Genomic DNA, 12359 nt, shown 5'->3' on the forward strand with positions numbered 1-12359 from the left:
CCTGTAATCAAATGCATCAAGTTTGACTTCTGCTTTTTCACACAGATTATCCATTTCTATTTGCATTCTTTCTTCAAATCCTACCAATCCTGTGTTCATATATTCGGTTTATTATTCCAAGATTTTTCTCTCCAGTACAAATATTTACCTCTGTTTGGCCCCGTCTTCCACAATTATTCCCATATGCCCTTTGAGCTCACCAAAGCGTTAAACACACACTTAATTCTGACCATATTTCTTGAGATAATTAGCTCATATATGCATTTTAAGATGTGCTTAACTGAATCCAGCCCACTTTGACCACTTTCTTTTTTTTATTATTTATCTATTCTTCATTCGTCTCTCAAAATTATAATCACACTGGAAAACAGTATTCACACCTGAACCATTCTTGAAAATCTCATTTTGATTATTGCACCTTAAGTCTATTGCCTTCCTGTCTTTTGGGACTGAACCAATACCATCTCTGGGCATTGGTCTTTATGCTCTATTCCTCAAAAGCATGGAAGTTTGAGCATACTGTTAAGCATCTTCATAGTGTGAGTGAAATTAAGTGATTTGTTTGTCTTTTGATAGTCATTCCAGTATTTCATGGGAACCAGGTGTTTAACAGAATGGTAGTCCCCAGGATGATTTGTTTCTCTGTTTTAGATGATAATTAGCACTGCATTTACTTTTCTTCTGTTCTGTTGCATTCACAGCTATCTGTGGCAGCTCAGAACTAATTAGCAGTCATGCAATAAATCCATTTGCTAATTCCCTAGAAAATCTGGGATGCCTCTCATCTCTATAGTCTGCCATGGACATGATCAAATGTTCCTTGCTGCTTACCTTACCTACTTTTCAACTATAATTCTTTCCTGAAGATGTAAGGATCCAGCCTACTTTTTATCACTAAAATTTTCATGGAAAAAAAAAAACCAATATTTCTGAATCATGACCATTACTCAGTAGCTCTCCCACCCTGCTTTCCCCTTGACCCCAAACAGATTTGCCTTATCTGCCCCAACATCATGCTACGCCTGGAATATCTGACTCCTCTTAAGCCATGTGAGCAAGCACAGCCTGCATCTTTGCTGACCTCACCTTATCCCAAGCCTAGCAGTGAGTCCTTCTCAATGGCCATTGCAAGCAGGCAAGAGATAATTTTTGTGTGGAGTAAAATTTCAAAAAGGCACAGAGCCTGTTTCTGTTCAGGAGTCTCTGCCTTTTCTTCTGGCACAGCTGTGGGTGCAGAAATGGGAAGACAGGAGAAGGTTTCTAATTGCAACTCTGTGATACAGACTTTAGTGAGTATTTGCCTCTTTCAGCAAAACAAGTTCATTAAAACCAGCTTGTGAGTCCCAACAGTGAGACCAAAATCCTCAGGATGCTCACATGCTTCAAGTTTCTCAGCAGCTGCTTGTCCAGCTCATGGTCTAATTGAATCCCGTTCCTTTCCACAGCTCCACTCTGACATGGACAGGGGAGACGGTTCGATCAAATACATCCTCTCAGGAGAGGGAGCTGGCATTGTGTTTACAATCGATGATACGACAGGGGACATTCATGCCATTCAGCGACTGGACCGGGAAGAAAGGTCACAGTACACCCTCAGAGCACAGGCTCTGGACAGGCGAACAGGCCGGCCGATGGAACCAGAGTCGGAGTTCATCATCAAAATCCAGGACATCAATGACAATGAACCCAAGTTCCTGGATGGACCTTATGTAGCCTCTGTGCCAGAAATGTCACCTGTGGGTAAGGCAGATTTTGTGGAGTCTCTTCCCCCTATTTGCAAATTGGAGATGGTCACCAAAACATAAATTCCCCGACTCCTTGGACTCTAGCTTTTGCCCCTTGCGCAAGAGCTGCAGGACAGGAGAGCTTCCCCCAGGGTGCCTGAGTGCCACAGAAGAGGGATAGCAGGCTTTACATTACCGTCAGCTGGGCCCCTCTGAAAGAAAACATGCCAAGGGAAGCGGGAGAGCTGAAAAAAGATGTCATTCGAACATGCCAACCTCAGACAACTTGCAGTAACGTAGTGCCCCTTCTCCCCTGCCATCAGATGGTAGCCATAGTAATGACCGTTAGACAACCATTGCCATCCAGAAAATAACACAATTTTAGGAACCTATTCTAATTCATACTGAGAGCTGAAATAATGTCCAGGAGCTCTTGAAATCATGGAGACATGACAACAATTACTAGCACCTTTGCTCCTTCTAATCCGTGTAAGCCTGCACTAAACACAGTTCAGTGGATCCCAATATTCCAGTACTGTTTGCTGTCCACTTTCAGAGAATAGGATCATGTCAAAGACTGTCCTGTTATTGCAGTGCAGAAGACAAACAGCAGCCTTCCTACCTACACAAGTCAGGAGAAACTGCTTCCATATAACAAATCCAATAGTCACATGAAATACTGTTTTTCTGGACTTTTTTCTTTCTTTTGGAGTTGCTTATTGCTTTTTGGCTCTGTGACATCATTAGAGAGATAATAATACCATATAAATCTCATGTCCTGAAGTTACAGATATGCTTCAACTTCTCATTCTTTGATATTATGTTGGCATAAAGCTAGAGACAGGCATCAAATACAAAAGTTCCATTCAGAAATAATGTTTCTTAATGGTAATGGCTAGCTTGAATCAGCTTTATTTTCCAGTGCGTATCTAATAACACTGGATTTGTTTCTAACACAAAACATTATATAGAAGGCTAGATACATTCATAAAAGCATTGTCTGACATTTTAAGGAGTCAAAACTCACATATATTTCAAACAGTTATGCCTTACCTTCTCCTTGTTCTTGATAAATTACATCACCTGCAAGCCATTATTAGCTTCAGAGGAAGCAGACCTTGAAAACCAATTGAAGAAAAGAAATATATATGCATCTGTGCGGGTTCCAAAAGGCACTTCAGCAGGGTATAATCTCTAGGCCATTCAATGTAAACTGCAATCCCACAGGGAGATTATTTCAGAGGCACATCCCTTCACGCTCACTATTTGTGTACAATTTCCATCCCTTAGTCAACATACAGCATCCATATGCCCGCTATAGCAGTTCATGATTTATGTCAGCATAGCTATAGATCTTATTTGAGCTGCCTTTAAATAATACTTAAAATCAAGAAAAGGGGAAGAGAAGCAAGCAGTATATAACTACCAGCTCTCTGCAAACTGGAACAAAGTACTGTTAGATCAGCAACTCTGTAACTGTGGTCCATAGAGTACTTGCTCTTTTATATCTTCTTACAGATGCCTGATGAATTTATGCCTATTAATTCCTTTACTGCTAATGAGATATGAGTATGAGCAATAAGTACAAGCACTATGAGCATCAAATGAAGAAGTTCAGTGTGGGAAAGCTCTTGTTGGGCATTTCAATTTATTTTTGAACTGTGTACTTTTCAGGCCAGCATTTTTTCCCACAAGGTCTTACCTGATGGGTTTTTTTGTCAGGCACCTCTGTTATCCAGGTGACAGCAACAGATGCTGATGACCCAACCTACGGGAACAGCGCAAGAGTAGTGTACAGTATTCTCCAAGGACAACCATATTTTTCTGTGGACTCTCGGACAGGTATGTTATTTCGTCACGGAATGAGGCGGCGTTAAAACAGAAAGAAAAAAGTTTCAAGCGGACAGAAAAGGCAAGCAGTTTCTCTGTGGTCAGAGAAACATATTTCTATGGCTTGGAGCCAAGACAGAGCAGCACTGTGAGAGGATTAAAGCAAGGCTGTGGTAATGAGCTCCAGAAGAAGGACATGCTTTCTGCAGTCATATATTCATCTGAATGACCATATTCTGCAGCTCAGGAGCTGGGTGGGTTTGGTGCTGTAAATACTCTTGTTGGCTTTTATTATTGCAACAATGTCTTCAGCACATCTAGTTGGTAACAAGGCTTAGTGGAAAAAAGCAATCTATGAACCAACCAGGACTGCAAAGTGCAAGCTAAAGGATACAGTTATCTGGAGTAGTTTTACCTGAGGGTGTTCTTGTTAATAACCTTAAACTTATCTATAGGACATCCTCTCTGTTTTGCTTGCTTTCTCTCTCTCTTTTTCTGTGTATATCCAAGGTTTATATCCAAAAGAGGAATCTGACAGGTTTTGACAGTTTCTAAAGGGCATCTGCAGTGCTAAGGTCAGAAACTCATGAGATGATAGTCACTGCTGAGCCCTGGGGGACAAAATAGAAAAAACACTGCATAATATACTTCTGAAAGTTAGCAGTTTATGGAGTAGGTGGTCTAGCCAAAGACAAACTTGTATGTGGCATGTTATTTCCTCAGCTCTTTACAATATAAATAAAACAGTAATGTTCATTTTGTAATGAGGTTATCAACCACAGACAAATGAGGGCATAATGACAGATTGGCTAAGTACTGAATGATTTCTAAGAAAGCAAAGCAGCAATATTCAGTGTCAGATCCAGCACAGATTAACTGCTAGAGTACAACGTAGACAGAAGATAGGCCCTTAAGTCCAAAATCATGTACTTGATTGGTATTTAACCCAGAAAAGGTCTTTCTCTCCATTTATTAATTTCCCAGTCACTTAAACATGCATCTCTGGACATGTCCAGAGCTGCCTCAGCCTTTACAAGAGGGCAACAGGGCACCTGTTTAGGCTAAGCGCAGTTGTGAGCCAGAAACTGTTTCCCCATCACAGGCACAGAACTCTAACCAGCTTCCCCAGTGCAAATCCACCTGCAGGATTTGGTAACCCACAAAATGCAATTGCAGCTCTCACATTCTTCTAAAACAGAGCGAGAGCATAAACAATCACCAGGTCCTTTATATTGATGGGTAGTGATTAAAGCACCAATAGCGGGCAACCCATTTCAACACACTCCACTGTTAGAAGCATTTGGGGTCCTTATCCTTCACCTACCAACACAAGCTCTTGGTTCCAGTAGTGTGCTCCTGTTCCTGTTCTGTCCCTGGCCTCACAGATGCTGAATGAATGTATATGTGAAGGCACAACTTCAAAGGAAAGCAGAGAGCCTCCTTCTCCTTTTTTCCAGAATACTTTTACAGCCTGTCCACGATCATATTCCCCTAGAAGGTAAAAAACCATGGATTTAAATCCCCTCAGGTGGAGCAGGCAAAGGCCCCTGAGTCTCCCACTTCCCAAGAAACCATCTGGCTGTTATAGAAAAGAAAGGACATCACCTCTGCTCTTTAATACTTTTTTTTTAAGAGAGCAAACCTCACGCAGTTCGGTGAAAGAAATGGTATCAGCACCTTTATTTGGGGATCTGAGCCTTTCCCATAAGGTTTTAAGGTTCATCACCATCCTCAGCATTTCCTTGCTGACCAGTTGTGTGCAGCAGCATCAGAGGCTCCCTGCTCAGCATGGCTGCTTCTCTGGGTCCCTTCTGGAGGAGCATGAATCCTGCCCTGGCTCTGAGTCCTGGTGTCCTGGACTGGCCCTCCTCTAGGGACCAGAGGCCCCAAACATAGGCATGGCAGAGCCTGGCTTTTAGGCACTGATGTCTTTTTTTAGATCTAGCCTGATTTGTGTTAAGGCCAAGCCAAGAGTGGCAATTCCTTACAAAGTATTTGTATATGGAGAAAATGCTTCCCAAAATGCTAAGCGTTTTCATATCTTATTTATATCCATGGGAGCTGAGGAGCTACAGCACTTCATGGGAGTCACTCAGCTTTGCAGGATGAGACTCTTAAGGACTCCACATAACAAGATTAAAATAATGCACTGCGAATTGTTCGGTACTGGTCACTATTTCTTCCCTTCTACATACAGCGATAATTGCCACCGCAATATCTTTTTACTGCTTTTTTATTAAACCCATACATTGTTTTTCTGCTAAAAATAAAGACTAAACGCAGATCACTCAAGTTAATAGTGTCCTGATGTGCAAATACTGCACGTTGAGCAGTGTGACTGGGACAGTGCCCGGGGCTGACACGTATTTGCCCCCACACGGGAGGGCAGCCCCGAGCGCATCACGGGGCCCTTAGCGCCCTAAAAATTGTCTAAAAATTGTCCCCGGCAGCACGTGCCCTGGGCTGCGTCCCCAGGCACTGCGGCTCTCCTGCTCGGGGACCCTGGGGCTGTGGAGCAGCCTGCTGACCGGCCGTGCCCTGCCGCAGAGGGGCGAGCTGCGGGCAAAGAGGTGCCGAAGGCGTGAGGAACGGGTCGTACTGGGAGTACTGGGGGGGTGACAGCTCTGCGACCCGGGCCTACGCGCCTCCCTCCTGGCAGACGGACATAGGGAAGGGCCGGATTCCACGCGGGCGGCCGCGGGGGGAGGGAAGGAGGGCGTTCGCCACCGGCCCCGACGGCCGAGGAAGAGGCGAGAGGAGGGTCCCAGCCCCGGGGCAGACACCCGAGCAGCTCGGGCGAGGCGAGGCCGGTGCCGCAGGCGGGAGGCCGGGGGCTGCGGCTGCGGACAGCGGCGGGACCCGCTTCCCCGGCGGCGCCGGCGGCGCTGCCCGGCCCGGCGCCTCGCAGGCTCCATACGAGAAGTGTTGCTGCCACCTCACGTCCTCTCGCAGTAGTGTTACCCCCAGGAAAGGGACGGGGGGAGCGGGGCCACCTCCCGCCGACCCCCCCGGGGCGGGAGCCACCTGCCCGCCCCAGCGCTACCCCCCCAAAACCTGCTCTCGTAGCCCCCGGCGTGGGTCCCGAAGGACCCGAGCGAAGCCCGGGCGCTTATGCCGGGTTGCCGCCAGGACCGCGTGGGTAGGGATGCTCTGGAAAACTCGTCTTGCTCCCTCTTTTTAACTAATCGCATCACCCCCACCTTTCGTGCGGACGCAGCACTCTGTTCCCCAAACGCCTTTCCAGCTCCTTTGGAAGGCAACGTTTTCATTTTGAACAGACGGCCTGCCCCAGAGCTGATGCATTTTAACTGGGCTGCTTTAAAATTCACGCCTTCTGTTAAGCTGCATTTAATTTGGGTGAGTTTTACCCTGCCAGGAAAGGTGAGACTGAATGCGGAGTCTGGTCTCATTCCTGACATGGGGAATACGACGCAGGAGCAAGAGCACTCCACCTTTTTTGTGTACTCCTTAACTGTCGTTTCTTTTGTTCCCAAACCCCTTTTCCCCCTTCAATTTCAGGCTTAATTAGAACAGCTCTAATGAACATGGACCGAGAAGCAAAAGAATATTACGAAGTGATTATCCAGGCCAAGGATATGGGTGGACAGCTGGGAGGATTAGCTGGAACAACCACAGTCAACATCACCCTCTCTGATGTCAATGACAATCCACCCAGATTTCCACAGAGTGAGTACCCGCTGCGCCAGGACAGGCAGAAAGAGTTGGCTGAGTTGTACAGCTGCTCTTTGCTCTCATTACAGCCGTTTTCAAACTCAGGATAGTGACAATTAGAGGTGGGCAGAATTTCAGATTGATGAAGGAACTTTCCTTCAGAAAAATGTCCAAATGGAGCATTTACCACCTTGTCTTTCAGAAAAGGTGTCTGACCTCCAAAATCATCAAAAACAACACTTTTTAAAGGGTAGAAAATTTACAGAAAACGGAAAGGAGGACATCTTTTGTGTTCCTAGACTGCTCATGGCCATTGCCTTTGGCTGCTAATTGCTGCCCTGATCCTCTTTTCATCCTATCTCCAAACGGATGTCTGTCAAATCAGGCACATGTGGCGGTGGTGGAAGTTGAAAGATAATTCATTCAACACTCCAGCCAGGCCACTGCAGAGGAGCATCTGGTAGCTGTGCTGCCAGTATAGAGTGCGTTGACATACAGACTGCTCTCCAGGAAACGTTCACCTAAACCTTGGCAATATATAGTTAAACCCTAAGACATGTAACAGCCACGGTTAATGGAATGCAAAAATAGGCAACTCCATTGTTAGCAGAAAAGTTACTTTGTATTTACAAAAGTGAGTTTCAAAGCAAGGTTTGCAATATTTTGCTCTTTCTTTTTAAAATTTTTTAGATCAAATTTATCTACATAATTCTATATTACAGTTAAAAATTCAAAAGAAACTTTTCAGGTTTGATTGAACTAAATCTTTCAAAGGTTATACTTTTTTTAAAAAAAAGAAAGCTGATTGTTCTGGTGGTGTAGATCAGTCTCAAGCCAGTTTGGTTTTGCCATTTTTCTCATCTAGCTGAGAAATGAAAACTCCTGCAGTTCCTTTTGTTCCTATTCTTCTTCTCCATCTGCTTCTGCATGTTGCACTGCTAAATCAAAGCACTCCACTAAGATCAGCAAGAACCCTCAACTTTCACTTTTCTTCTTCTGTCAGAGCAACTTGCTGAACATACCATTACCAATCCTGTTTTGAAAGTGGCATGAATTGTATCTGTTTGATATCAAACCCTTGATTAAGAAATATGACAATAGATCAAACCCCATCCTTGGTGTTATTCTGCCTTACAAAGCTCAATAATTGGTGGAGTCAACAGAGAGAGTGCAGCAAGGAAGGGTTGAACATAAAGTATGATGTCAGAGAAGTATTTTAGATACAACATTTATATTTTTAAAACACACTTTTAAAATAGCAGCACTCTCTTTCGCCAGGCTTGCTGCTAAGCAAATTAGTGATGCACCAAATGTGCTCAAGACAGGGTTTGTAGGGAGAGGTAGTATATTTTAATAGAGTAACTGGTAGATTTGGAAGAAACTGGCAAGCTTCTGAGCTCTCAATCCCTTGTTCAGGGCTGAAAAGAAGTTTGTAACGGATTTGAGAAAGGATTTGTGGTCCTCAAAACTTGTGTATTTATTCCCTCTGTACAAGCCAATCTAGTAAAAGGTGCTTGTCCTATTAAATCTGTTTCATATCTTGCTTTATATCACGGCTGCAACAGCACTGGTGTTAATTGCCCTATTTTTCTAGTTGAAGTTCCCATTTTCAGGTATATTGCTGTTTTGAAAAGAACTCGTTGAACAAACCTGTTGATATGACAAACACCTAAATAAAAATTTCCCAGGCAATTCAGTTGGGCTGTGGCTTTTTAAGGGAAACCACACTGGTGTTGCAGCTTTGGGAAAGGCACTAGAGACTCCCTGCAGGCTGTGCAGTATTGTGGTCTGCCCTGATCCATTCTTTGCATCGTTGTGCAGTTTTCAGTTCCTTTTCACAGCCTGTTTTTTTGCTCCCCTCTCCCTCTCTGCTGCCTGTGCCAGAGCATTATCAGATGAGTGTGCTGGAGTCCGCTCCCGTCAGCTCCACTGTGGGCCGCGTGGTTGCTAAAGACCTGGATGAAGGCATTAATGCAGAGATGAAATACAGCCTTGTGGATGGAGATGGACTGGATGTCTTTGATATTAACACTGATCCTAATTACCAAGTTGGCATCATAACTGTAAGAAAGGTAGTAAAGTTTCCTTTGTATAGTAATTTATATGGCTAACGGTCCTGGTTACATTTTATGTGTGCAATATTCCCTTATGCCTGTAGTAACTTGGTTCCCATTACATGACAGTAGCCCCTTTCCTGCTATAAAACACAATTTCTTTAACATTCATTGCTAAAATATGAAAGCAGACTGTGTTCCTAGGAGCAACCTTTAAAAAGTGGGGACAGCATTAGCATAAACATGTCTTTTCCCACTGAAGGAATGTTCTGATTCACTATTTATCTATTTAAATATTCTCTGTAGCTTAATTATCCTACAATGCAAGAAATTAGATCAATATTTGCATTTGAACTGTACACATTTTTCACTCCGGTGTCCCACAAACAATAATAAAGCATGACTTAGAATTATTTATAAACCAATAAAACCTAGGCAGTTTTTTTTTAATTGCTGCTTGAAGATCCATAAATGCTAATTAGGCTAGAAGAAGCTGTCTCTAAAATGGCAGCTGTGAAACTGCTTGTACTCTGTACCCCAGGCTATGCAGAAAGGCATCGAGTATTTTGCTTAGACTCCCTGCTATAGGATATTTATTCTACAATCTTACATAAATGCTACAAGTTCAACTCTGTTTCTAGGTTATGAAATTGTAACCATATTTCTGCCTAAGCATATCTAGTGTACTAATAAGGAAGTATGGTCTCCATTTAAATAGCCTGGGACTAAATTGTGCACTAAAATGGAACAACACATGAGAGAGATTTGACCCTGCAAGCCTCTATGCCCTACAGCAAAGCATTTAAGCATGTATTTATGGTCACCTCTCTCCAACTCTTGTTTATGCACACTAGTCCCTAAAGTTAAGCATGTTTGCTGGAATGAAATAGATATTGAATGCAAACTCTAATGTAATTTTTCACTTATTTATTGATGAAAGAAAATAGTTTCTTTGGAGTAAGTGTGTCAATAAGCTTGACTTTTGTTATTATGAATGCAATTTTACTAGATGTTCATGTATGTCAGGAGAAGTTATAAAAATTTATGTCATCAATCATACCAGATATGTACTGGCATCAGGTACATACTGCTCAAACCACCTGCTGTACATAAATGTTTGTAAAATTCTATATATGACTGTAGCTTTTAGTAATGTTATGATTATCAGTAGCCAAATATTGGGAAAGTTGTCCTTTGGATCCACTCAAGCAAAAAAAAGATTCAACTGGTGTTGATATAAAAGGATATCAAAATGGGGGGGAGACAATTTCTAAACCCAGAATGAAATCTTCTTTGAAAGAAAGCAAAACTTTCTCTTTCATTTTTCTAGACAGATTTCCCAAACAAAATAACAAACACTTCTATCATGGACATCAAAAAGTCAGAATTTACAGTTACAGATAAGACCACTGCTTGTGGTGTTGTGGCCGGTTGTCTCAGCCCACTAACCCCACAAAATGTTGAGCACCTCCTGACGAGCTCCTTCAAAGCTCCCTGCCTGGGAGGCTGATACTCACGCCGGAGGAGGACAGCCCGGGTGAGACAGTGGTGGGTTACGCAGCCAGCACGGAGCCCAGCGCCCAGGAGACCCCTGTGCTGCCCTCCTCCCCGGCCACTGCCCCGTCAATCACTTTCTCATAGCAGGTCTTGCTAAATCCCACCTGCATGGCACACCTCCTGGTGCCTGTCTCAGCACTGGGGGAAGGCAGACGAAGACGAGGAGAGGTTTCCACGGGTTGCCTTTCCTCTCGGCTGTGTTTTGTAGCATGCTCGGTTCGTAGGAGAAGGCAACCTGCTTGCCCTCTCCATGAGACAAGTGTTGGAAAGAGTTTTGAACGCACCCATGGAAGACAAATCTGAAGAGGTGGGGCAGCGGTGCTGAGGCACTGGCACACGAGAGGATCAGGAGGGAAAGCCATGGTTGCTGATGAAGGCGTCCAGAGCAAACTGAGGGTATCTGAACTCAGGAGCATCAAAAATGTGATGACCTTGCACACTTGTTTGATTTTCTCACTTTTTCTAACTAGGTGATTCAGTCTTTTCCTAATGCAGTTGGGGTTTATAGTTATTAAGTGTTTCTGTGATTTAACTGCTCTTTTTATAACTTAGCTTTTTAGTGTATGTATGTGCAACATTTCTCACATAGTTTTCTTCACATGAGAAACCATGAGATACAATGGCCTCTTTCTTAGTATATGTTTAGGCAGCTTTGCATTGCACATTCCTTGCCAGATGGACAATAAGTGTTGCTTAGTCATGTAAATATATTCTATTGCTATTTTTTACAATGCATAACTATGCAACTGGTAGACCATAATGACTCTGCAGTAATGGGTAATATGTTTGTAGATCTAGCTAAATCCTTGCTGACAAGTGCTATGCCTGCAGTAGTCACTGATTTACCAAGTGGAACTAAGGGCAGCAGAAGCAAGTTTCAGATCATCTGTTCGTACCTGCTGCCACAGGTTGCATAGTTCATACTGTATTACTGCAGAGCATCTCCAGTAACACTGGAGCATCATCTCCCCAGCACAAGAAAACCAGTTCCCATTCCGGTCTTCATTCCTCACCCCAATGTACTAAATGCTGAGTGAATTTTAGTTTTATAATTTCAAGAACTCCGGTCTTTCATCAGGCGTTCCTATGCAGGACATCCTTACTGGTAATTTTACTGTGAAAGCGTGAGCTTTTTTATGTCACTGCAATGTTTCCACTTCTGAAGAAAGAAGCTGTTGTGGCAGTAGACAAGTACTGAAGCCTCCACCGAATTCAGGGGGTGTTTTGAGGCCCATAGTACATACTCCTGCCATGCCTGAGCATGTGAAACTTCTGCTGATGTTGCTTAAACTAATACACATCTCATGGCTGCAGAATTGGCCAGCTGCACTATCATGCAGGGCGGAAAAGAGATGGGTTATGACTGGCCAAGGAGGACTTCACTGCTACAGTAATGATCTTTGCACCTTTGGCTTCCAGTTGTTTTGGCATCCTCCTTCTTCTCTGTTTTCCTGCCCATCTCCTTGCCATGGTCTGGTGGTACGTCTTCAAAAAGAAAGAGCTGAATAGGAAAAGCAAAGGT

General features: G+C 43.6%; 1 protein-coding gene across 2 annotated transcripts in view; it reads left to right on the forward strand.

The window, feature by feature from the left end:
- CDH20 (cadherin 20) overlaps positions 1-12359 on the forward strand; it is a 118441-nt gene that overhangs the window by 86194 nt on the left and 19888 nt on the right. For both annotated transcript variants that reach the window (XM_069808935.1, XM_069808936.1), the window contains exons 3-6: positions 1446-1740; positions 3447-3566; positions 7074-7241; positions 9111-9298. In XM_069808935.1, coding sequence (XP_069665036.1) covers positions 1446-1740; positions 3447-3566; positions 7074-7241; positions 9111-9298 — 771 coding nt within the window. The remainder of the gene's footprint in view (positions 1-1445; positions 1741-3446; positions 3567-7073; positions 7242-9110; positions 9299-12359) is intronic.

Source organism: Haliaeetus albicilla, chromosome 21, assembly GCF_947461875.1.
Source record: "Haliaeetus albicilla chromosome 21, bHalAlb1.1, whole genome shotgun sequence".
Lineage (NCBI taxonomy): Eukaryota > Metazoa > Chordata > Aves > Accipitriformes > Accipitridae > Haliaeetus > Haliaeetus albicilla.